Source organism: Melanerpes formicivorus, unplaced genomic scaffold, assembly GCF_026170545.1.
Source record: "Melanerpes formicivorus ecotype bairdi unplaced genomic scaffold, bMelFor1.0.p_v2 SCAF_10, whole genome shotgun sequence".
In the NCBI taxonomy this organism is placed as follows: domain Eukaryota; kingdom Metazoa; phylum Chordata; class Aves; order Piciformes; family Picidae; genus Melanerpes; species Melanerpes formicivorus.
The window spans coordinates 21,770,037-21,795,542 of NW_027142362.1; the positions used below are offsets into that span (position 1 = coordinate 21,770,037).

Consider the following 25,506-nt stretch of genomic DNA (forward strand, 5'->3'; position numbering starts at 1 on the left):
CGCCGGCTGCCTGGGGTGCGAGCTGCAGTCGGGAGCCCTCTGTCTGCTTTGGGACCGAGGCTCCTCCTGGGAGGAGATGGAAAAAACAGGGAGGGAGTGCTGGAAGTGCAGGCACAGCTCAGGTCTGGGTGGGATGGGTGGCAAGGAGGATGGAGAGACACAGCCCTTTGGTGCAGAGGGGAGGTGGCAGCAGCCCCTGGTCGCCTCGCACCGAGAGCTCAGGGTGTATGGGGGACAGGGCAGGGGTGTGATGGAGCCTGACCCACTGTAGGGCTGCATTTCCCCTGGGATACATCCCTCTTCTCTTTTCCACATCCCCCCCTTCCCATTCCTACCAGCACTCCAGCCATATAAGCAGCTTTACTTTTGGGGCTTATGAAGATTAAAGTCATTTAGAGGCAAAGCCAGCAAGAAACGTGGCTTTGGAGATGGAGAGAGGGACCCAGCACCTTCACACGATGGTAGACAGCAGCACGCAGGGAGGAGGTTTGGTCCGGTCCAGCAGAGCATCCCCTCCAGTCCCCTTGGCCAAAACAGATGGAGCCCTCTGCTTTGCCTTGCAGTAGCATTGTGCTGTCCATCTCTGGGTCTGTGCCCAGGCCTCACGGGCAGCAAGGCAGCGTCTGGGGGATGTTTGGTATCACACCAACATCCTCAGCATCCTCCAGGATGCAGTTGGCGGCTGCTGAGAGAGGACTGCAGGAAGAAATCCCTTTCTTCACTGGGAGGAGGGGAGCTTAACCCTGCCGAGCCCTTCCTGCCCCCACTGCCTCAGTTTCCCCCACAGAGGGGCTGCTTGCTCCTGATTCTTGTTTCTGGGCCCACCCCCACTTTGGGCTACTGCCCAGTGATGCAGAGCCAAGGACAGCCTGTATTCCACCAGGATATTTCTCCCCAGGGATTTGGGGGCTGCTTCCAAACCCTCAGCACTTGGTGCACCAGCATGGGCAGAGGGAACAAGCTGCTGGCTCCTGCGTGACGCCCAGGGGCTACTGTGGCGTTCAGGGGCTGGCTCACAACGTGTCCCTCTCCTCCTCCTCCTTCTCCCATCGGCGACAAGGAGATAGGCACTGGGCCCAGTTGTGTCAGCTCCCATCCTGCCTCCAGTTCGTGGTGTGAATCATCATGGGGAGCAGCAGGCAGGGAGCGATTCCTGCTGCTGGAGTGTTCACAGATCCTGCCCAGCCCTGTGCCTTGGATACACGGTGTGCAAGGGGGACCAGGGAACAGGGCTGTAAAAGCTCCCCAGAAATTCTGCCTCCAATTCTGGCAGTGCCTCTGCACCACTGAGCAGGAGCCCAGTTCAGACAGGAGCTCAGCAGCCCCCTTGTAGTGACAGGACAAGAGGGGATGGAGTTAAGCTGGAAGAGGGCAGATTTGGCTCAGATGTTAGGAGGGTGATGGGACACTGGAACAGGTTGCCCAGGAAGGTTGTGGATGCCCCCTCCCTGGAGGTGTTCAAAGTCAGGTTGAGCGACCTGGGATAGTGGGAGATGTCCCTGCCCATGGAACTGGATGCTCTTTAAGGTCCCTTCAAACCCAAACCATTCCATGATTCTGTGATCCCTGGGTAGTGCAGGGGCCAGCTGGGCTGGAGAGTGCTTTGGAAGCAGTGCTGACCTGGTGTGCAGGTGGTAAAAGGGCAATCTCTAAAGTCACAAGTGCTTTGCCGTTCCTTAGCCACCACCTCGACGTTGAGGATCTTCCCTTTGGCTTTGGCTCTTCCTGAGCACCCTCTCCACAGCCCTGCCTTCCTCCCTGCATCCCCAGCGACGTGGAGACCCTTCCCCTTCTTAAACAAACAACAAACCCGGGCTCTCATCAAAGGAAGCCAGAGCTCCCATCTGCTCCCAGCGCAATTCCAGCTGCAGCAACCCGCTGGCCGCTTCCCGTTTCCCAGGCTTGCAAAGCATCCATCCCAAAAGGAGGGGGTGTAATGTGCCCGGAAGGGCTCCCCCCACCCCCTCCCCAAGCTGCCCGCTGTTTAATTCCCTCAGTGCTGCTTGGAGCAAATTACCAGCTCTAATTAGGGCCCAGCAAGGCTCCTTCTGCTCCATCCTCGCTGCGCGGGCTCCCGAAGCCCCAGCAGACCTCACCAGCATCTGTGCTCTGCCTGCACCTCCTCCCCCCTCCACCAGTGACTTTATCACCAGGACTATTTTTAGCGCGATGTACAAAGCCATTCCCGTCACCCTTCGGTGCCGTTCACCTCTCCAGCTCCACTCTCTGGCTTTTTTTTTTGCCCCCCCCCCCTTCCTTCGGAGCACTCCAGGAAATGAAGGCAAGGCTGGAAAGATCCCCCGTGGGACAAACCCGTGCGTGTGGCCGTGTGAGTGCGGCGGGGGCCGGCGTGTGCCTTTGCTCCGGGCTTGCTCTCCAGCACCGGCAGCGGAGCAGCACATGGGCTCCCCATGTGCCTGTTTACATGCTCTGTGTGTCTGCCCAGCTGTATTTGTGTCACTGCTCGGGTGCAGGCTCTGCCCTGGGAGCCCCCTCGCAACCCCAACCCTGTCCCTCGCCTTCCTCACCCCTCCAACGGCATCCCTCTGCCCAGCATGTGTGGGAATAATCACCCTAGTCTGTGCCTTGACCTGCTCCCCTGCCTTGTTACCCTCCTCTTCTGCTAATGCACCCCCAGCACTCCCAAATCCCCCCATCCCCTTGGAAAGAGGCTGCACACAGCTCCAGCAGGACCAGCTCCAGCTCAACCCAGCCCCTCCAAAAAACCCTAATTCCAGCCCCCTGCTCAGCCAGCCACTATGATGGGGACAAGCAGCTTCAGAGAGAACTGAGGGGGCACCTCAGAAGCATCCCCAGTCATGGCTTCCCTTCACTAGGGTCTCCCAAGGGATGCTCTCCACATCACCCTAGGGTGAGGAGGAGGACAACCAGCCAGATGTGCTGGGCTTGTCAGGATACCTGGCTGTCACATCTCCCCCTGCCCAGAAATAAATGGGGAGGGCTTGACCCCTTCCATGGGCTGGCATTACACCTGCCTGGGCATGGAGGGCACTGGGGGTATTCGGCTTGCAGGAGTCTGAAGAGAGTAATTTGTTGTGCCCATGGTGTGGGGGTTGTAGGTCCATGTGTGCACACCCAGAACTGGGTAGGGCATTCCTCAGCAAGTTAATGCTAGCAACAGCAACCCATGCAGCTGGTACCTACTGGGAAAGAGAAGGGTTGGGCACGGCCCTGTGAAGGACCTGGCAACCCCTCCCTTCCAGCCCCACTTTGCCCTGCCACAAGCAGAGGCAACAACATCCCTGCTGAGGGCTGTTCTGCAGGCACAGGGACACACCAGAGCTTGGGGTCCAATGGAGCAGCAGTTGCTTATTAAACTAAACTAAACTAAACTAAATTAAATTAAATTAAATTAAACTAAATTAAAGACTCATTACATGGCTTGGCATGTGCCACATAGCCTGTGTGATGCATCACTTGGTGTAGAGCCTATGTGATATATGACCTATGTAATATATAAAGCCCATGTGATAGATAGAGCCTGTGTGATACATAACCTATGTGCCATACAACCTATGTGACATATAACCTATGTGCCATACAACCTATGCAGTGCCCCTGTACACTGCACTGGTTAGGCCACACCTTGAGTCCTGTGTCCAGTTCTGGGCCCCTCAGTTTAGGAAGGAGGTTGACTTGCTGGAAGGTGTCCAGAGAAGGGCAACAAAGTTGGTGAGGGGCTTGGAATACAAGCCCTATGGGGAGAGATTGAGGGAGCTGGGGTTGCTTAGCCTGGAGAAGAGGAGGCTCAGAGGAGACCTTCTTGCTGTCTACATCTCCCTGAAGGGAGGTTGTAGCCAGGTGGGGGTTGGTCTCTTCTCCCAGGCAAGCAGCACCAGAACAAGAGGACACAGTCTCAGGCTGCACCAGGGGAGGTTTAGGCTGAATGTTGGGAAGAAGTTCTACACAGAGAGAGTGATTGCCCATTGGAATGTGCTGCCCAGGGAGGTGGTGGAGTCACCATCACTGGAGGTGTTTAGGAGGAGGCTGGATGGGGTGCTTGATGCCATGGTTTACTTCATCAGGTGGTGTTGGATGATAGGTTGGATGTGATGATCTTGAAGGTCTCTTCCAACCTGGTCTATTCTATTCTATTCTATTCTATTCTATTCTATTCTATTCTATTCTATTCTATTCTATTCTATTCCATTCCATTCCATTCCATTCCATTCCATTCCATCCTATCCCATCCCATCCCATCCCATTCCATTCCATTCCATTCCATTCCATTCCATTCCATTCCATTCCATTCCATGTGCCATATAACCTATGTGCTGCATAATCTACGTGATGTATAACTTATGTGCCTCATAACCTGTGTGATATACAACCTATGTGCCACATAACCTATGTGATATATAACCTGTGTGTCATATAACCTGTGCCATACACAGCCTATGGGATGTATCACTCTGAGTGTCATTAAGGCTCCATATCAAACAGGCACAGCACCAACAAGCCCTCCTTGAGGATTTCTTTGTCCTCAGGCGACGATGAGAGATGTTGGGACCTCAGAGGCCAGCTCCTATAGGAGCAGGAAGGCTTGCCAGTGAAGTGGCCTCCCTGGGTCACCAAAAGGCAGCTTTGATGTCATTGCCATGCAAAGCTGGATGCTGCACTGCACTTCATCTTCCTCAGCCAAGAGCAGCTCCAGACAGGGTTAGCTTTAACGACGCCCAAGAAAGTGACGCAGAAGAAAGTGATTTCATTGGCTGTCTGACAGCACACTTACCCTGAACTTTCTTTATTCTCTCTGTTCATGACACTTTTACCTCAAGGAGTGCTGGGCAGAAGAGAAGCCACTGCCCTCTGAAGGCACGTTGTGCTCAGTACCTCAGGATAAGGGGAAATGGCCTCAAGTTGCACCAGGGGAAGTTTAGGCTGAACATGAGGAACAGTTTCTTCCCTGAAAGGGTTGTCAGGCCCTGGGAACAGGCTGCCCAGGGCGACAGCGGAGCCACCATCCCTGAAGGGGTTTCAAAGCTGTGTAGATATGAGGCTGAGGAACATGGTTTATTGCTGACCTGACAGCCAACATTCAGACTTGATGATCTGAAAGGTCCCTTCCACCCTAACTGCTTCTATGATTCTATATTTGAACTTGACCTTTTGGCAGATGAATCTTGTGGTGGTGCAGAACAGTGCTGGGACCCTCCAACCAGGCTCTTCCCCCTCAAGGTCCCTCTGCATTTCCCCTTCCAGGTCCCAGTGCTTCATCATTTTCTTTACTTCTTGAGAGCCACCACAGTTACCTTCCTCCAGCCAAGAGGAAGCTGTGAGGATACACAACAGACTTTCATCAGCTGCTCTAGGAGGTGAAAAAAAAGGTGTTTCAGCATCAACTCTGAGGTTTAATCAGTGGCTGCTCTCCTGCTTTTCTTGCAGGTGGAGACCTCAAAGAAAGGAGACAGGTGTCCCTCACCATCCCCAGGGCAGGAGCCTCACCACAGCTGGCTGCAGCTGGCTGCCCAGGGGGTGCTCAGACCAAGGGACAGATGTCACCCTGCCTTATCCGTGTGCCTGGAGCAGTGGCAGCGATGGGCACAGCCTGGTACCCCTGTCCCCATCCTGTGGGAGCATTCTCAGGAGCAGGTGGGAAGAGCAAAGATGACCTTGCTCCTCTGTGCCGGGGGTCAGAGCTGAGTGTGGAGGTCCCTGTGTTTGCAGTGCCTCTCCCCATCACAAGAAGTGACAATCAGCTGCCAAGTGCAGGCAGAGAGGCTGCTGCTCTCTTCAGAAATGCCTTCTCCTGTCCTCCCCCGTTGTAGCTCCAGCACACACACAGATGTCTTTCCAGGATTAACTCACCTCCTCAGGCTCTTCAGAGGTTTAAACCTCCGTGTCCCCCTGGATTTCAGGCTGACAGGGATCAGGTCGCTGCCCTTTGATGGCCTTCAAGCTGTCACACTTTGCAACTCAAGGTCACAGCCCCTTCCCTCTCCCTGTGCAACCTACGGGAATAACTCCAGGAAACCCTGGCCACTTCTGTGTGTCCCTCCCGGAAGGGTTCCCTGGAGCATGAGATGAATCGCTGGTGGACGGGTGAGCTTCCAGCTGTGGCTTTGGAGGCAGTTCTCTCATCACCTGGAAAGAAGAGCTGAAGAGATTCCTCTCACTGTAGCAGAAGGAACCTATTCAAATCAGGTGTCAATGCTGAAAGAGGATCTGCTTAACTTCCACTGAGGCTGCCTGCTACTGGAGGACGTTTCATCTCCCTCCTGTCTAATCCACGGAGATGTGTGATATAGCATAAGCTAATATAATAGGTCATGCAAGGATTTCCATCTCATTACTGCAGGTTAGAGTCCTGGGAGGGAGGATGAGTCATTCTTACTTGAATATATTCCAGGGATAAGGAGCAGTTCTGCTGCCCAAAGTAAAGCAAATGGGGAATCAACCACCTTGAAGCATCGTGGTGGGCTCTGGCAGCAGCATGCTGCATCCTCTGATTGTCTGCTTCCAGATGGGACACCACTCTCTGTGGGAAGAGCCTGAGGTCCCGAAGAGATGGGGAGGGTGGAGGGGGGTTGAAGGAGCTGCCAGCAGCTGCCAGATCTGCCCTGAGGGCCTTTGGCTTTTGCCCTATCCCTACAAAAACAATTGCCCAAGCACCTAGGGCTGCAAGAGGCTGCAAAGGTCACCTTCATGGTCCTCCTCTGTGGGGCATTGCTGTCTCCTGGTGAGTGAGCAGCCCTGCCATGAGTGACCATTCCTGCCACGAGTGACTGGGTGCCAGTGGCTGCTGGTCACCACGTGCTTGTTTTCACCACGGCTGCTTTGGCCAAGCATTTCTGCTCACCAGGAGCTGTTCTCTCTCGCTTCTCAGACAGGAAGGCTACATGGTAGCTGACCCATCTAACCCAGCTGGAAAAAATCGGTCCTGACTTCGAGTCTCTTACTGTTAGTGAACGCTCAGCCAGAAATCCAGACTGAGCAAAGCTCCCAGGACCAGGCGCGTCAAAAGTCAGCTCTGAACCCACCCGAGGCTCCAACCTGCCCAGCATCCAAGGGCAGAGCTGCTCTGTCAGGGATGGTTTTCCTTCTCCCTGCCCCTCTTTTCATCCAGCCCTTGTCTGACTGACAGCCAGAACCTGAACACACTGTTGGCAGCAGGACGGCTGCAGAGCGCCTGGGGCTCTCAGCCTGTTTCTAAGCAGGCTGTGGAAACTCCCTCTGGGTTAGAATTCATTTTCCATGGGCTGGCCATGGGAAAACGCTTAAGGGGGCTGCAGGTCGGTGTGAAAAGAAAAAGCCACTGCTTCTAACAGTTGGTATGGCTCCTGAGCAGCCAGCTCAGGGCAGGCAACAGCCTCAGGGATATCTGAGCAGTAGGGAGATGCTGCGGGTGAGGCTGGAGTTGTGCTGCCTGTGCCTGGCATGAGTCTCTCTCTCAGCCCTGTGGCTGTGTGGAAGAGCAATCTGGATGTTCAGATGAACTCAAGGGAGCTGTTGGCATCATCCAAGGGCCTTTCATCCTCCAAGGCTTAGCTGGAGCCCCAGGGAGCCTTCACTGGGACAGATCCTCCTTCATAGAGTGAAAGCTGGAAAAGACCTCCAAGACCATTGAATCCAACCATGACCCCAGCACTACCAAGTCCACTGCTAAGCCACGTCCCTCAGGACCACATCACACATCTTAAACCCCTCCAGGGAAGTGATGCAAACACCTTCCTGGGAAGCCTGTTCCAGGGCTTGACAACCCTTTTGAGAAAGAAATTGCTCTTAATGTCCAACCTAAACCTCCTCTGGTGCTACTTGAGGCCATTTCCTCTTGTCCTGTCACTTGTTCCTAGGAAGAAGAGATCAACACACACACACACGCACACCAAGAGAGACAGAAGGTCTCCCCTAGGCTTCCTCCTCTCTGGGCTGAACACCCCCAGTTCCCTCAGCTGCTCCTCACCAGCTCTGTTCCCTAGACCCTTCCCCAGCTTTGCAGCTCTTCTCTGGGCATGTTCCAGCACCTCAACGTCCTTCTGGGAGCGAGTGTGTTCAAACAGAAGTGAGTGACTTCCAAAAGCAGGCTCTGATCCCTGGCAGCAGGGGCTCACTGCCTAACTGCTGACTAGGTTATCATCCCAATAAATAAAAACAGCCCCAAAATCCCAAAGGATTCCATTTTTTGTGTTCTTATAACGACAACTTTTTTGTCTGATGCTACCTTGGGTGAGGTGGAGGGGTTGGGGGGGGGTGGGGGAGGGGGAGTGGAGAAGGCAGGCTGATTCCTCCACCCTCTTTTCACTTTCTGCTGTCTCTTCCCAGCTGTTCCATCATTTTAATCTGCAGAGCTTGTCTCTATATTTCAGCAATGAAATTATTTCCCTCAATCCTGGGATTGGGGGTTGCAGCCACGCTGGGTTTTCACCGAGCAGAGAAGGCGGGGGGGGTGGAAAGGAGAATTGTCTGTGAAAGCCAGGGTGGCCATCTGGAAGGGAGGTGCATCCCTGATGCCATTAATTGCTCCCTCCCCAAGGCCCTCTCTCTCGTGGCTGCAGTCAGAGGAAATGGCAGGAGCGGGGGCAGGATGGGAGCCAGGAGAGTGGGGATTATGCAATGGACTCAGTGTCTGCTCCCTCCTCAGCCTCCTGATTTAGGTGAGGGATGAAGGCGTGGGTCACTGGGCCGGCTCTGGCACATCAGTGAGGGCTGAGAGCAGCTTAGCTATTAATTAATATCATTAATGTCACTAGGAAAGAGAGGAGCGAGCCCTGAGATCGACGAGCAAACAACAGTTGTGAGTCGTGTGGGGTCCATATGGCTAAATCCCGGCTTTCCCTCCTGCCATGCCCACGGGAGGGCGTGGAAAAAAGAGGGTGCTGGGGGTTGTCTCCAGCACAGCCTCGCCATGGGATAAACCAGATTGAGGTCACAAGATTCAGAGATTGCACTGAGTTGGAAAGGACCCTCAGAGGTCATCTTGTCCGACACCCTGGGTCATCACTATCTGTCCCCCAGCTAGTAGAAGGCATGGTGTGGTGGTGTCCATGCTCACAGCAGCCCCCAGTATGGCCCCATCCATCCACCCACTCACCCACCCACCCTCCAACCCATCCATCCATCCATCCATCCATCCATCCATCCATCCATCCATCCACCTACCCTCCCACCCACCCACCTATACATCCACCCACCCACCTATACATCCATCCACCCACCCAACCAACCAACCAACTATCCATCCATCCATCCATCCATCCATCCATCCATCCATCCACCTACCCTCCCACCCACCTATACATCCATCCACCCACCCACCCAACCAACCAACTATCCATCCATCCATCCATCCATCCATCCATCCATCCATCCATCCATCCATCCATCCATCCATTCCTGGTGCCCTGGGGCTGGAAGTGTGGGGTTTTGCCTGCAGCCACTGTCTGCGGGGCCAGGGGACTCCGGGCGTCCTCCGGGCGAGAGGGCTCCGCGGGGGCTCGGGAGGGTCCTTTCAACCGGAGAGCGGGAGCCGAGGGACCCTCTGTGCCCCCGGGTGTGGCTCGGGGCGGCGGCTCCGCCTCTCTGCCGGGCGGGGGGTGGTGGGGCCGGGCGGGAGGCGGTGCCGGTTCCCGCCGCTCACACACCGGAGCTGTCCGTGCCCCGGTGCTGCAGAGCCCCCGCCGCTCCGCTCCTCTCTGCTCCTCTCTGCTCCGCTCCCGCCATGGGCAACGAGGCGGCGCGGCCCCGCTGAGCCCCCGGCAGCCCAGCCAGCCTGGTCCCCGGGAACTCCGGTCAGCAGCATCCCGGCTCCTCGGTAACGTGGTATTTGGGCATCCCGCGAACTCACCGCCACCCCATCTCGGCTTCCCGGGAGCTTCGTACTCAGGCATTCCAGGAACTCACCTCCACAGCATCCCGGCTCTGGGAACTCGTCTCCGCTGTCCTCCTCTCCGCTGGAATTCGCCTCCTCTGCACCCCAGTTTCCCAGAAGCTCAGTAGCCCGGCATCCCGGGAATTCACCTCTCAGCATCTTGACTCCCGGGGATCTCGGCTCCTCAATAACCTGGTGCTCCGGCTCTCCAGGAACTCACACCAGCAGCATCCCAGATTCCCGGTAACTCCCTGCTCCTAGCACCCCGGCACTGACTATACCTCTGCTCCCCGGCACTTCACCTCGCTCTTAGACCGATTTCCGCGGCTCCCCAGTAACTCAGCAGCCCTGTTTCCCTGCTCCTTGGTACCCCTGAGCACCTTTCCCCATTAACTCCAGTTCTCCTAGAATCCTAACTCTCCTTTAAGCCCGGTTCTCCTAGAACCCGTTCCCCATAAACCTCAGTTCTTTCAGAAGCCCATTCCCCATTAATTCCCCTGCTCCTAGAATCCTAACTCTCCTTTAACCTCGGTTCTCCCAGCATCTCATTTCCCCCAGTTCTCTCAGAATCTCAGTCCCCATTCCCTCAGTTCTCCCAGCTCCTCATTAATGCCAGGTTCTCCCATCTCCCCATTAACCTCAGGTTCTCCCAGCTCCCCACTAAACCCAGGTTCTCCCAACTCCCCATTCCCCCAGTTCTCCCAGCTCCTCATTAACCCCAGGTTCTCCCAGCTCCCCATTCCCCCTGGTTCTCCCAGCTCCCCATTAGCCCCAGGTTCTCCCAGCTCCCCATTCTCCCAGTTCTCCCAGCTCCCCATTCCCCCTGGTTCTCCCAGCTCCCCATTCTCCCAGTTCTCCCAGCACCCCATTAACCCCAGGTTCTCCCAGCTCCCCATTCTCCCAGTTCTCCCAGCTCCCCATTCCCCCAGTTCTCCCAGCTCCCCATTCCCCCTGGTTCTCCCAGCTCCCCATTAACCCCAGGTTCTCCCAGCTCCCCATTAACCCCTGGTTCTCCCAGCTCCCCATTCCCCCTGGTTCTCCCAGCTCCCCATTAACCCCAGGTTCTCCCATCTCCCCATTCCCCCTGGTTCTCCCATCTCCCCATTCCCCCTGGTTCTCCCAGCTCCCCATTAACCCTGATTCTCCCAGCACCCCAGCTCGGCAGCAGCTCCGCACCCCAGCTACCACAGCACCCGGGCTTCCCGGCCCCTCAGGACCACGACCATGGCGTTCATGGTGAAGAGCATGGTGGGGGGACAGCTGAAGAACCTGACAGGTGGCCTGGGTGGCGAGGAGAAGAGCGAGGGTGAGAAGTCTCCGGCCGAGGCGCAGGGCATGACCCGCGAGGAGTATGAAGAGTATCAGCGGCAGCTGGTGGAGGAGAAGTGAGTGTGACTGGCCCTGGGTACTGGGACAGGCTGGATCCCGGGATCCCCCACCCCATTCATGGAATGCTGGAGGAGAACAAGCACTGGGAACCATGAGGGAGTTTAATGAACCCCCTAATCCCTTAATCCGCTTCCTCTCCAGGGAGATGGGATTGTTTTCTCCTCTCAGGCTGCCCTGGTGGGAGGAAAATGTGGGGAAAGAGAGATGGGGTTGGGAGGAGGGCTGGGAGAGATGCTCAAAGCCCAGGACGGGGGTGGGTAGCAGCTGCTGGTAACTGCCCCATGTGGTTCGCAGGATGGAGAGAGATGCTCAGTTTGCCCAGCGCAAGGCGGAGAGGGCCACGGTCAGGTCCCACTTCAGAGACAAGTACAGACTCCCCAAGGTACAGCCACGCTGGGCTTGCTGGGGGGCACACAGGGCTGCCCTCATGGGGGGCTTGGTGGATGGGGCCGGGGGGGGGGGGAGGACAATTAACACCCCTGCTTTGCAGGGAAGGGACCTGCACCGGAACCTCTGGGCTGGGTGAGGTTTCGAGCTACAAAGTGCAAATCGGTTCCCCTGAAAACATCCTCCAACCCAAATCCTGGCCCTTTCTCATGCCCCCCTGAGCGCCACAAGCCACCAGCCCCAAACAATGGGACCCCCAGCACACCCTCTCTGCCTCGCTTGATCGCACTGCTCCTCTCCTTTGCCTCCTGAATACAGCTGGAGGAGGGAAAGCCACCCTCACCCCAGACTCCCAGCCCTGTGGCTGGGAGCGGAGCCGGAGCTCTCATCTTGGATTAGCCAGCTCCCCTTCCCTGGATTATTTGGCAAACACTTCCCACCTCGCCTCCAATTTCGGAATTTCCTCCTGATGAGTGATTCACGAGAAACAATTTAATCAAGGGGCAATTCAGTCATTTCTTGGAGTCACCACAAGCTCTTCCCCCCCCCAAGCCCACCCCCTCATTCAGCAGCTCTCTGGGCGCTGAATGCTCTAAATTGGAGCAGGGCTAATATTAGTTGGGAGAGGTCAGCTAGAGCCATGCCACATTCTTCATGCTGCCTGATGGTGCTCAGCCAGCCTGGATGCACCCCCCCACTGCTCCCCACCTCCTCTTTTTCTTGCCAGGGAATAAACAGCTGGAGGAGCCTATTTTATTTTATCTTATTTTATTTTGGTTTATATTTTATTTCATTTTATTTTATTTTATTTTATTTTATTTTATTTTATTTTATTTTATTTTATTTTATTTTATTTCAATTTATTTTGGTTTGGTTTGGTTTATTTTAATTTTATTTAATTTTTAGTATTTTATTTTAATGTTTTACTTTATTTTATTTCATTTCATTTCATTTCATTTCATTTTTTCATTTTAATTAATTTTATTTTGTTTTTATTTTATTTTATTTTATTTTGTTTAGATTTTATTTAATTTCATTTTGTTTCTTTTTTTATTATTTTATTTTTTACTTCCTTTTATTTTATTTTATTTTGGTTTAATTTAATTTTATTTTATTTTATTTTATTTTATTTTATTTTATTTTATTTTATTTTATTTTATTTTATTTCAATTTATTTTGTTTTGTTTTGTTTCATTTTATTTCATTTTTATTATTTTATTTTAATTTTTACTTTATTTTATTTTATTTTATTTTATTTTATTTTATTTTATCTTATTTTATTTTATTTTATTTCAATTTATTTTGTTTTGTTTTGTTTTATTTTAATTTTATTTCATTTTGTTTCGTTTTTATTATTTTATTTTAATTTTTTACTTCATTTTATTTTATTTTATTTCTTTTTATTTCATTTTATTTCACTTTATTTCATCTATTTTCAAAAATGATTTGATTTAATTTCATTTTATCTCATTTTAATTTCATTTTATTTTATCTGTTTTTTCAAATGGTTTTATTTGATTTCATTTTATCTCATTTTATTTTCCTTTCCCCTGCCAAAAGCATGAAAAAGGCAGAAAAGAGCTGGAGAATTTTATATATATATATATATATTTTCTCCAGGGGAAAAGGGGATTTGTTCAGATCCAGCCCCCTCAATCCTTCTGCTGCTTTCTCATGCTTGAGCTGTCCCTTCTCATCTCTCGACAAGTTTCTTCTGCTCATTACTGATCCTTCTTGGCAGCCTTGCCTGTGGCTCCCTAGCTCGGAGCTGACCCCCAGCTCTGGTGGGCGCTGTCGTTAGGCAGATGTGGAGCTTCATTTGGTACCTAACCTCCCCAGCCACTCCAACGTGAGCTGAAAGCCCGTTTGTACCCATGTTGGCACACTCAGGTTTTCATCGCAGCTCTTGAGGGTCTGTTGGCATGCGCCCAGGCTCCGCTGAGCCGTGTGCCCTCTGGCCCAGCACCCTACCCACAGCATGAGCTTGGCTCTGAGCCTCAGGGACTAAACCTCACAGGCCTTAACAAGAGAAGACAGCCATAAGGCCATACAGTGTGAAGATTGAACGTCTTTAGTGTCTCCAGAACCCCCCGCTCTCCCACCTGCAGCATCCCCCCCTCCCACACACTTCATCTTCTCCTGGCCCCTTTCAGAACGAAACAGACGACAACCAGATCCAGCTGGTGGGAGGTGATGTGGAGCTGCCCAAGGAGCTGGCCAAGATGATCGAGCAGGACAACGAGGAGGAAGAAGAGAAGAACTCAGTGATCGGCCAGCTCAGCAACATCCAGAACCTGGACCTTGATTCCTTGAAAGACAAAGCTTCAGCCACGCTAGAGGACCTGAAGCAATCGGCCGAGAAATGCGCCGTGATGTGAGCCGGCAGAACCCCCCCTGCCGTCAGCGTGACGGGGGGAGAGCAGGGAGGGGATGCAGCCAAGGGGCTGGCGGTGGCTGTTGCCTGCAGCGGGGACCCCACTGATGTTGTCACCCTTGCCTCGTCTGAGTCGGGTCCTCCTTCTGAGCCGCGTGAAGCCTCAAGTCCCTGACCCAGATGTCCCTGATGTGTGGTTTTTGTTTTGTTCTCCGGGGTAAGGTTAGAGCAGAGAGCCGGCAGGAGCTCCACCGCCCCCCCCGCTTTCCCTCCCCACCATACCACAACGTCTCCTCCTGTGCCCGGGGCAGTGGGTGTCTTTAGCAAGAGCTGGAGGGGAGTGGGTTGCAGGGAAGGGAAGCCCTGGGTAACCTTGGAGTGCTCTTGAACCGTGTCAGCATGAGAAGACAACAGCCATACACAGTGTCTCTGCCTCCTGAGAGCGACAGGGAGGCTCCAGTTTGCTTTGCAAGGACGAGGCACGGCACGAAATGCGCCCCCTCCTGCCCCCCCGCATCCCATACCCATCACATGAGAAATAACATCCCGTCCCTGCAAGGAACACCAACTACTTCGCCCTTCAGGTCCCCTCTCCAAGGAGCCAGCCAGGAAGGACCTGCTACATGATCCCATTTAGCCCAGCGGGAAGGGGGGTGCTGAGGACCAGAGGGATGAAGTCTGAGAGGAGAAAAAGTCCTCCTGGGTGCTGATCTGACCTCCCCCAGCCCTTCCCCAGAGCAGTGGTGGCACCACTCGCCCTCTCCCACGGTGGGATCCACCTGCATCCTTGTTCCTTCTGGGAGAAGAATAAAGTGATAAGGGGGGGGAAAAAAAGGGAAAAAAAAAAAAACCTCTCTTCCTCATCTTCCTCCTCCTCCTCCTCCTTGTCTGTTGTGCTGTGGTTGTGTGCTGTGCCCAGCTGAGTGTCTCCTCTCCACCTCCTATGCTGTCCCCGTGCCACGGTACTGTTATAACCGGTGGAATAAATACCAGGAGATGTCTATGCATTCCTTTCTCTCCTCGAGCAGTCCTTGCCTGGACAAGGTGCTGGGGTGCAGGCAGGTCAAGCACATCCCCTTCACGGTGGGGGGACAGTGTGGGAGCGGCGATGGGAGCTCACAGGACAAACCTCCTGCAGCATCACCCCGAAGAACGTGGCAGGGCCAGCTGTGGTCAGGTGTTCTGCCGTGCTTGGGAGCGAAGGGACACGACGAGCTGCTCTTTGTCACCAGCTGGGTTTAAAAGCGAACAACCCCCCCCCAGACTTCACAGATTTTGGGGCTATTTTAGTCCAAAGCTTTCAGCTCCCTCATCAGCTCCTCGCCTCAGTCTCATGGGCACTGCAGGGCGTCCACAGCCCTGCTCTGAGCAAGGACAAGTCTCTGTGGGGACAAGACCATGCTAAGGACAGATGGGACTTCAAGATGGAGCTGCTCCAGCCTGTCGGCATCCTGGTGGGCTCCCGTGGTGAGGCTTCCTGGGAAAACTTGGCACGGGCTGGGAATGTACTGCTTCAGATCCCAGTGGAGCAGAGCAAGTGTGAGATTGGCTTTTGCAGGGGAGCCAGGAAAAGGCAGGGTGCAAGGAAGCTGCTGCTTTTTTCAGTTATTAGTATTATCATCATCATTGTTATTATCATTATTACTACTTCTACTACTACTACTACAGTGAGGATGCTGGATGAGGCCACACTCAGCCTGCCACAGCAAGGGGATTGCTTTCACGGGTAGTGATACCATGCTGGGGCCAGGTAGTCCTGAGAAACTACAGCAGGATGCTCTACCCACGGTGACACCAATCGTTGCAACCCTCCAGCCCCAGGGTCCAAGCTGTTCTCTGGCCCCATAGACCCTCACCAGCAGTTCTGGGGACATCTGCCCCAGGCAGGGCCCTAACCCAACCCCACATGGTGCTAGAGGCTGGTGAGGAAGGCAAAGGAAGATTGGCAGAAGCAGCTTTAGCTCTGGAAGGAGATCATACCTGATGAGGATCAGCCCAAGCTCATCTAATCCCCCACCAGGAAAGGGATAGCAGAGAGCAGGCACTGACCAAGCTGAGCCCTCCAGTCTGGGCTGGCTTTTAAATCCCCAGCTGATGGCAAGGCGTGATCAATAAAACACCCTGCAGGCCAGCAGGATCCCAGCCAGAGTAGGGGGAAGGAGACGGGATATGGGGCTGAAGCATGCAGCCCTTTGGGTCATCCTCACCTTTAACCAGTGTAACCCCACCAGCAGGCAGCCTCGACCCTCTCTCTCTGCTTCCTCCTCACCCCTGCTCCCCCAGCCATGGACCTTCAGCCTCCTCCCCGGCCCACGTGCCCCCATGAGAAGGCCGCGTGAAGCGTGGTGGGTTTATTTTAGGAGGCTCCATGACCCCCAGGCATGTGAAAAGCAAGCAGCACGTGCTCCCCCTGCCCGGCCCCACGATGTAGTGAACCTCAGCAAAGCCTTCCTTCCCAGCAAAGCTTTCCTGGAAAAGCATTCCCAGCACAGCCTTCCTGGAAAAGCAGCCAGAGCCCCGAGGAAGCTCCCAGCCCGGGGTCCTGCTCCCGTCGCTGGCCCAGATCCCCACACTGCGATGAGAGGTTGGGATGGGGGGAGTAAGGGGTAGGCAGACTGTTTGCCAGTATCCCTGAGCAACCCTGCAGCCAAGTATTCCTGCATCCAAATATCCATGCATCTGAGTATCCCTGCATCCAAGTATCCATGCACCTGAGCACCCCTGCAGCCAAACATCCCTGCACCTGAGCATCCCTGCAACCAAGCATCCCTGCAGCCAACAATCCCTGCAGCTAAGCATCTCTGCATGAGCATCCCTGCATCAGAGCATCTCTGCAGGAGCATCCCTGCATCAGAGCATCCCTGCACCTAAGCATCCCTGCAGCCAAGCATCCCTGCATCAAAGCATCCCTGCACCTAAGCATCCCTGCATCAGAGCATCTCTGCATGAGCATCCCTGCATCAGAGCATCCCTGCAGCTAAGTGTCCCTGCAGGCAAGCATCCCAGCTGCCTGCATGCCACACAACTGCTCCAGGCATCAACACAGGGCCTAAACCACTTTAAACTAAAGGAGCTGAGTGAATTAAACCAAAACGTTGTTGTGTCCTTCCCCCCACCCCTTTACACTGATCTCATTCCCTAGGGCACCTGCAGGGCCAGGTTTGGGGGAAGACTGTCCAAGCAAGACCTGGCTAGGTGTTGGAGCTTAGAAATAAATGCCATGTGGGTGGACAGAGCTCCTGCCCTCCTGCAGCAGCCATGAAGCAACCCCTCAGTAGCCAGGTGCAGGATCAGGCCCCCTTTTCACTAGTGAGTGTGGGATGATGCCAGTGGTTTCCCCAAAGGATGAAGCCCTGAATGAGTAATTGCTAAAGCACAGAGACACCAAAGCAGGGGAAATCTCTGCTGACTCCACTCAGTGCTTTGGTTTTCTTTTTGAAGGCAATTAAACCTTCCTGGGAGCTGCTGAGGGAAGGGATGGCCCCATCCCTCCCGCCCCCCAGCATCACTGGTCCAGAGAGCGGCTTTAATCCAGATTAAAGAGCTCGGGGGAGAGCCCAGGATTGGCTCCACACACTGACCCAGCTTCCCCCAGCCCCCTCCTGATGTAAAGCCCATTGAGTGGTTGAACTCACGTCACCGAGTAACCCACAGGCTGACACAAGAAGGGTGACAAATGCATCTGCTAGCCCTGTGCCCCTCTCCAGGTGACAGTCCCCACCCAAAAGCCACCCCCTGAGCGATGCTGGACAGTGTGAGGAGGCAGGATCCTGGGGAGATTCTAACTGGACTCCAGAAGACAATTTTCCCCCATGAGAACAGCTGGGCTTTGGAATTGTCTCCCAAGGGAAGGGAGGGTTCCCCTACACTGGACAGCTTGAGAGGGCGCTGGGCCAGCTCATTTATGGGGTGCATTAAGAAGAGTGTGGCCAGCAGGTCAAAGCAGGTTCTCCTCTCCCTCTTACTCTGCCCTGGTGAGGCCACATCTGGAACATTTTGTCCAGTTCTGGGCTCCCCAGTTCAAGAAGGAAAGGGAGATGCCAGAGAGTGTCCAACAGAGGCTATGAGGATGACAAAGAGACTGGAGCACCTGTCTGAGGAGGAAAGGCTGAGAGACCTGGAGCTGTTCAGCCTGGAGAAGAGCAGCCTGAGAGAGGATCTGATTAATGTTTATAAATATCTGGAGGGTGGGGGACAAGCAGAAGGGGTCAGGCTCTTTTAAGTAGCGTCCTGTGACAGGAAAAGGGGCAATGGATACAAACTGGAACACAGAAACTCCACCTGAACATGAGGAGAAACTTCTTTACTCTAAGAGTGATGGAGCAGGCTGCCCAGAGAGGCTGTGGAATCTCCTTCTCTGGAGACTGTCAAGAGCCATCTGGATGTCTTCCTGTGTGACCTACCCTAGGTGATGCTGCTTTGGCAGGGGGGTTGGACTTAACAATCTTCAGAGGTCCCTTCCAAGCACTACTATTCTATGATTTCAACTCTACCATTACCTAGAAAGGTTGGACCAGATGATCTTTGGGGTCCTTTCCATCCTGGCATTCTGTGACACACGTCCCCACAAGGCTCTGCCGTGACACCAGCGGGTAAGGATGGCCAGATCACGGCGGCCAAAGCCACACCGAGTGACCGAGGCCACCCCCGCGCTGCTCTCTGCGCCTCCTTCCCTTTTCAGCCCTCGCGGTGGCATTCGGGCTGCGAGCCCTGACGCAGAAGGCGACCTCACATCCGACACAAAGCGGGGGCACCCCGAGCTCCGTCACCCCCCACCCCGGGGACGAAGCCAGAGCATCTCCCAGCTTCAAAAGGCTGCGGCTCCGGCAGAGCGTGAAGGCAAGATGCGATTATCCGCGCCGGCTGCCGCGGCCGGGCGGCTCAGCCAGCCCCGCCGGCTCCGCGCTAGCCACGGGCCGGGGGAGGGCAGCGGCTCTCAAAGCTCTTTAAAGCCTCCGGATATAATCTCTGCTCAGAATAATAACAAAAGACAGAAAAATCTGCCCCAACAGCCCTCCGATGGCTCTGTCACCGAGCAGCTGGCAATGGGCTGAAGGCTGGAGATGCCCAAGGTGGGGGAGTGGGGGAAAGAAATTGCGTGGGGTGAAGGCAGCCTGAGGAGGGAGGAGTGTTGCTGGAATCACAGCTCAGACTGACCCTGGAGCCCCCCAGAAATCACTCCATCATGTCACAGAATCACTGAATGGCCGGTGTTGGAGAAGACCTTTAAAGTCATTGGTTGGATTAAAGAGTCCAAGCAGCAGCTTCCCCCCTGCCTCCCCGCCTGGCCCTTCCTCACCTGCCACAAAAATCCAGTGGAGAAACTGGGCTTTTACATAATCTTTTGTGTTGTTCTGCTTGATGTTTTACACAGAGAGAGAGAGAGAGGGGAAAAAAAGCAGATCTGAAGGGAAAACAAGGTCAAAGCTTGCTTTGGCTGCCTTGTGTCCCCAGGGCATACTGGGATACAGGGCATTCCCAGCCCCCACCGGCAGGAGGAGAGCTCCCCTCTTAGACAGGACAGAGATGAGAGGTCTCCAGTGCTCCTTGATGGCTCCAGGCACCCCCGGCTGGCTGTTGGTGCCGAGAGCTTGGCTGGAGACCCTTCCTGGGTCTTAAACCACCAAGCCAAGACTGGAGTGATTGCAGAAACCCAAGTGTTTATTAAAGACAATAAATTACATTCCCTTGCTATCCAGTAGAGATTGAGACAAGCCCCATGCTTTGCAGGACAGGTGGCCCTCCCCAGCCTGGCTTAGAGAGTGCTGTAGGGCTGGGGTGCCCCTGGGAACCCAGCTGGCATGTCCAGGGTGTCAGAGCCCTGAGGAGCAGAGCAGGCAGGGCGCTGGGGCTCTGCCTGCGGGGAGGTATTGCCCTTTGCAGCCTTGTGACTGTCCCTGAAGGTGATTGATTCCTGCCTCTCTCTTTCCCTCGATGACCCATGGAGGAGGACACACAACCCACTCATCCCCGCTGAGCACTGGGAACACCTCATGACACAAATGAGGACTGCAGTCACCACCCACCAGGCTCCGGAGCAGGCAGGGTTAGGAAGCAAAAGCCTCACCCCTGATGGTCCAGCAGTCCAGCAGCAAGAGGGAGGAGTACAGCTGGGCTGGGCCAGTGCAGATGGGTGCTGGAGGCTTGCCCAGCAGTGATGGGTGCCCAGAGGTAGTTGCTGGGTGAGAAAGGCACAGCGAGGGAAGGCGCAAGCGGCGTCCCCAACCCCCTGCCTGCTGCCGTCACCAACAGCCTGCAGCTGCTGCGGGTCTGTGCAAAGGCTCCCCCAGAGTCTGGGAGGTGGCAGAAATGTCCAGTTGAAAAGGCAAGAGACGTAGGAGGCTGGCAGGGCGCACGTTCTGCCGAAGCCTGGTGCCAGGATAAAAATACCCAGGCTGGCACAGCCAGCGCAGGGAATTAGAGTGGAATAACCTGGCCGGCGCCGGCAGCGAGGGCTGCAGACGGCCGGGAAAGGAGTCGATGCCAGCCCCCAGGGAGAGAGGCAGATGGCCCTGTGGACCCACCCGTGGGACCCTCCAGAGTGGGAGCCCAAGGGCAATGCCCCCCTAAAGCAGTTAATCCAATAAGGTGCGGATGAGAGCCTTGTCCTTCCTCCAGCCTGCCCCTGGCATCTGTGTGGCGGCGAGCAGCATCCCGACGGCCAGCTGCTGGGCATCACTGCAAGGTACAGGCTGTGCCAGAGGGCACACAGCACTGTTACTTGGTTGCACACACCACTGCCACCCCACCTGGGTATGCTCCCAAGCATGGATGACCCCATGCTGGAAGCAGAGGAAGGCATGTGGGGTCAGGATTACCCATGGGCAGGGCTATTCCCCACCGCAGGAGCACAGCCCTGAGGCCCTTTGATGGGGACAAAGCAGGACAGAGATGGGGACTCACTGCTCCGGACGGGCTCTGCCAGTGCCTCCTTGCCCATGGACTGTGCTTCCCGCATCTGCCAGGGAAGAGGATCGTTTTCCAGCCTGAAAACCCCACCTGGCACGCTCCAGAGCCCCCTCCGAGAAGCCATACCTTGATCTGGTCTTTCAGGTACTCGGCTCGGGCCATCAAGGTCTGGATCTGGAGGAGAGAGCAGAAAGCCTCCTCAAAGCCATAGAATCATAGAGTTGTTAGGGTTGGAAGGGACCTCAAGGATCAGTCAGTTCCAACCCCCCTGCCATGGCCAGGGACACCTCACACTACAGCAAGTTGCTCACAGCCACATCCAGCCTGGCCTTCAAAACCTCCAGGGATGAGGCTTCCACCACCTCCCTGAGCAACCTGTGCCAGTCTCTCACCACCCTCATGGGGAAGAACTTCTTCCTAACATCCAATCTGAATCTCCCCACTTCTAGTTTTGTTCCATTCCCCCCAGTCCTATCACTCCCTGACACCCTCAGAAGTCCCTCCCCAGCCTTCTTGGGGGCCGCTCCCTTCAGATCCTGGAAGGCCACAGTAAGGTTTCCTTGGAGTCTTCTCTTCTCCAAACTGAATAGCCCCAGTTCTCTCAGTCTGTGCACACAGGAGAGGAGCTCCAGCCCTCTGATCATCCTTGTGGCCCTTCTCTGGGCATGTTCCAGCCATGCCAAGGGGGACATGCTGCTGCCCCAGGGCTGGCACTCACCTCAGCATGGAGCAGCTCCCGTCGCCTCCCCACAGGCTCCGCTGCGGAGGGAAGAGGGGATCAGCACCGTGGGCAGGATCTGCCCCTGCTGTGCAGCACTCACCACAATCCCAACCCACCAGCTAGGAGTAGTAGCAGCTCCCCCAGGCTCTGCTGGTAGAGCTCCAGGGTGTCAGCATCGTCTTTGCCCTCCTCTTCCTGCAAGAGAGCACAAGGGCTGGGCTGCAGCAGGGGGAGGCACTCTGGCTCTCTCCCCAGCAGGGTTTGCTCTTTCCCCTTCCTCTCAGTGGGAGAGAGGACCCCAAATCCATGGCTCACCTTAGCAATGGCAGCAGAAGCCATTTCCAGTGCAGCACACAGTCGAGGCTTGTCCTTGGCCATCTCTGCAAGGGGACATTGGACTGAGGAGCACCTTGCACAGGAGGGCCCTTCAGCCCAAAACCCTACCAGGTTCCCTTCCTGTTCCACCAACACCAGAGGGGGTGTCCCCAAATCCCAGTACCTTTCAGGAGCTCTCTGGCTGGGTTCCCTTGCTGCAGGAGGTTCTTGCTGCTGGAGGTGACCAATGCCTTCAGCTCCTCTGCTCGGGAGATGTATTGCCCCACCTGCACACCGCATGGGGTGGCTGAGGGGACCCTCGCCATGTGGGACAGAGGATGGGGGTGCATCTTGCCAAGCTAAGCCAGGGGGATGCTGTTGCCCACCTCCCCAGGGATCTGGGGCTCACCTTGGCCCAGATGGCTTCTTTGCGGCGAGCGTCACTTTCATCTGCAAGGGGAGAGCAACACGACACTGCTGGGGGTGGGCTGCAAATTGGCCTCCCCTGGGGGGCTGCCCAATCCCCTGCATAGTAAGGGTCCCCACAGCCTCCTGGGGTGCACTTACAGTGCAGAGCTGGCACAAAATGCTCCAGGGCTTTGCAGTAGAGGGAGAGGGCAGCTGAAGCATCCCCCTCCTGATCTTTCTTCACTGCCTCCACCACCAGGTCAGTCTGGGGGAGATGAAGGGGAGCTCAGGGGCTCAGGGCTGGGCCCCACACTGTCTCCAGGGTGCAGCACCCCAGCACCCCACTCACCGCCTTGCGGAGGCTCTCGGGGCCAGGGACGTGCTCCATATCCACGAAGGGGTGGGCAAAGAAGCCCTCGAAGGAGATGCGCTTCACAGGGTCCCTCTCCAGGAGCTGTCCCAGCAGATCTCGGCACTCCGGGGACAGCCGGGGCCGGCTGGGCAGCTGGGGAAGGATGGGGATGAGCCCACCGGCCCCACTGCAGTCCCAGCATGGGGGCAGGCTTCGAGAAGCCACCCACCTCGCCCCATCCCACCCCATCCCACCTTACCTCCACAGCCCGGTCACTGTGGATCTTCTCCTCCAGCTCGGCGAAGGAGCGGGAGGCAAAGGGAGGCTTCCCAAACAGCGCTTCTGCAGGGAGGGAAAAGGAGAAGTGGGGGGAGATGGAGAGAGGAAGACCACCCCCTGGCCAAGCCCTGGGGTGGGGGTTAAAAGCCAAAGCCCACCGTAAAGGATGACTCCCACCGACCAGAGGTCCACCCGGGCATCGTACTGCTGGCGGCAGACCATCTCGGGAGCCATGTAGAGCAGGGAGCCCCGCAGGACGTGCTTCTCATCCCACGGAGACATGTACTGGGCAAACCCAAAATCTGAGGGGGCAGAAGGCGAGCACAGCTCCTGGGATGGGCTGGGGGAGAAGGAATGGCCACCCTCAGCCCCGCCACGGAGACCTGCCCTGACCTGCCAGCTTCAGCTGGGGGTTCTCCGGGGCGCTCAGGAGGATGTTCTGCGGCTTGAGGTCCAGGTGGGAGATGTTGCGGTCGTGAAGGAACTGGAGGGCGCAGGCTGGGCAGGGCAAAAGCAGAAGAGGAAACGGCTTCAAGTTGTGCCAGGGGAGGTTCAGGTTGGGTGTTAGGAAAAGTTTCTTCACTGAAAGAGTTCTCAGGCATTGGAACAGGCAGCCCAGGGAGGTGGTGGAGTCACCATCCCTGGAGGCGTTTAAAGGACGCACGGATGGGGTGCTGAGGGACACAGTGTGGTGGCAGTGGCTTAGCAGTGGCAGTGAGATTGTGAGCTCTAGGTGGACTTGATGATCTCAAAGGCTCCTTCCAACCTTCACCAGCTCTATGATTTTATGTGGCAAGGGGCGAGAGGGCAGGGTGGCCTTACCAAGCTGCTGCAGGAAGATGCGTGCCACCTTCTCGGGGAGGATCCTGCGCATGCGGATGAAGCGGGACAGGTCCCCCCCAGCACAGAACTCCATGATCAGGTAGATGTGCTCACTGTCCCACTGCGAGGGGAAGAGGACCCACTCATGCCCAGCCCATTGCATATGCCACCCACTAGCGTCTGCCTGGACCGGTTTGCCCAGCTGCTGGCACACAGCCCCACGCGTACACCCTTGGCGAGCCAGGACAGCCCCCAGGACTCAAACCAGGCTGGTGCTGGCTCAGTGCCCCCCCAGGGCCCCCAGTCCCACCTGGAAGTCCTTGAGCTCCACGATGTGTGGGTGGCGAATGGCCTTCAGGATCTCAATCTCTGTCAGCAGGTTCTCCACCGACGCTCGGTTGAGGCTCCTCTTGCTGACACACTTGATGGCCACCACCTCACGGGTGTCCCTCTGCCACGGGGAGCCAAGCCTAGAGCACCCCCATACCCCATGGGGAGCCAACCCTGCAGCCCCCCCAGTATCCCACAGGAAGCCAACCCTAGAGTCACCCAGTACCCCATGAGAAGCTAAATCTAGAGCACCCCCCATCCCCCCCCACCCAACCAGCCACCTTGGGGGTCCCTTTCCCAGCCTGCTGGGAGGATACCAGGGAGTGAGGAGGCCCTGGAAAAGGGGGTGTCAGGTAGCAGGCTGGGGGCAGCAGGTCCCATACAGGGGCTATAGGGATAGGCTGTGAAAAGGGTAGGGGGGGGGGGGTCCCACGGGAGGAGGGCACAGACAGTGCAGGAGCTCTGCACTGAGAAGGGCTCAGACTGGAGGGGTCCCATGGGAGAAGAGCACAAGTTAGAGAGAAGGGGTGTCCCACGGGAAGAGGGCACGGATCAGAGCGAGAGTGTGAGTGTGTGTGCGTGGAGTGTCCCACGGAAGGAGGGTAGGGATTACACGGGGCGGGAGGGCGAAGTCCCACGGGAGGAGGACACGGACAGTGCAGGCGCTCCACGGGAGAAGGGCACGGATTAGGGGGGTCCCATGGGGGGAGGGCACAGGGTAGAGAGAAGGCGTGTCCCACGGGAGGACAGCACGGATCAGAGTGTGTGCGTGGAGAGTGTCCCACGGGAGGAGGGCACGGACTGGGGGGGAGGGGGTCCCACGGGAGAAGGACCCCACGGCCCTACCTTCCTGTAGGCTTTATAGACGGTGGCGTAGGTACCGGAGCCGAGACGCTCGGTGAGGATGAACCCATCGAGGCGCGGCGGGGCCCAGCCGGCCCCCGCCATGCCCGGTCCCGCTGTCGGTCCCGGTCCCGCTGTCGGTCCCGGTCCCGCTGTCGGTCCCGGTCCCGCTGTCGGTCCCGGTCCCGCTGTCGGTCCCGGTCCCGCTGTCGGTCCCGGTCCCGGCCGCGCTTCCGCCTTCCCAGCGCTCCCCGGCCCCGGCCCCGCCCCGGCCCCGCCCCCGCCGGCAGCAGGGGGAGGGGAGCGGGGGCCGTGCTTGGGCTCATTTACATCTTATCGTTAATTAGGTTGTTGGGGTTGGGTTTTTTCCCACATCGAAAGGTCAGGGAGTAGCTGCCGCCGGAGGGCAGCGCAGCCCTTTCTGGCTGAGAGTTTGGGAAGGCGCCAGGCAGCCCACCCGCGGCCCCCACCATTGGCAGCTGGGGCACAAAATGCAGCCCTCCTCCCGTGGGACCCCACCCCCGTAATCCGTGTTATCTCCTGGGAGC

General features: G+C 56.0%; 2 protein-coding genes across 7 annotated transcripts; one reads left to right on the forward strand and one right to left on the reverse strand.

The window, feature by feature from the left end:
* The first annotated feature begins 9,604 nt into the window (after window positions 1–9,604).
* On the forward strand, window positions 9,605–14,986 carry CPLX3 (complexin 3). 5 transcript variants are annotated; one of them, XM_068144230.1, is made up of 4 exons: window positions 9,605–10,577; window positions 10,682–11,214; window positions 11,513–11,600; window positions 13,759–14,986. In XM_068144230.1, the coding sequence occupies exons 2-4, from the start codon at window positions 11,054–11,056 to the stop codon at window positions 13,981–13,983; spliced, it is 474 nt and encodes a 157-aa protein (XP_068000331.1). In that variant the 5' UTR covers window positions 9,605–10,577; window positions 10,682–11,053; the 3' UTR covers window positions 13,984–14,986. The 5 variants fall into 5 exon arrangements, with proteins under 5 accessions (XP_068000331.1, XP_068000332.1, XP_068000329.1 ...); XM_068144231.1 differs by having other exon boundaries at window positions 10,759–11,214; XM_068144228.1 differs by having other exon boundaries at window positions 9,605–10,072; window positions 10,473–11,214.
* Window positions 14,987–20,553: 5,567 nt separating this feature from the next.
* On the reverse strand, window positions 20,554–25,197 carry ULK3 (unc-51 like kinase 3). 2 transcript variants are annotated; one of them, XM_068144235.1, is made up of 16 exons: window positions 24,962–25,197; window positions 24,096–24,236; window positions 23,786–23,906; window positions 23,357–23,461; window positions 23,122–23,265; window positions 22,944–23,026; window positions 22,682–22,837; window positions 22,492–22,597; window positions 22,334–22,374; window positions 22,109–22,211; window positions 21,925–21,989; window positions 21,726–21,804; window positions 21,607–21,647; window positions 21,015–21,062; window positions 20,883–20,937; window positions 20,554–20,671 (listed from the first exon to the last, which is right to left on the reverse strand). In XM_068144235.1, the coding sequence occupies exons 1-16, from the start codon at window positions 25,061–25,063 to the stop codon at window positions 20,655–20,657; spliced, it is 1,407 nt and encodes a 468-aa protein (XP_068000336.1). In that variant the 5' UTR covers window positions 25,064–25,197; the 3' UTR covers window positions 20,554–20,654. The 2 variants fall into 2 exon arrangements, with proteins under 2 accessions (XP_068000336.1, XP_068000335.1); XM_068144234.1 differs by having other exon boundaries at window positions 22,334–22,398.
* Between the last annotated feature and the right edge of the window lie 309 nt (window positions 25,198–25,506).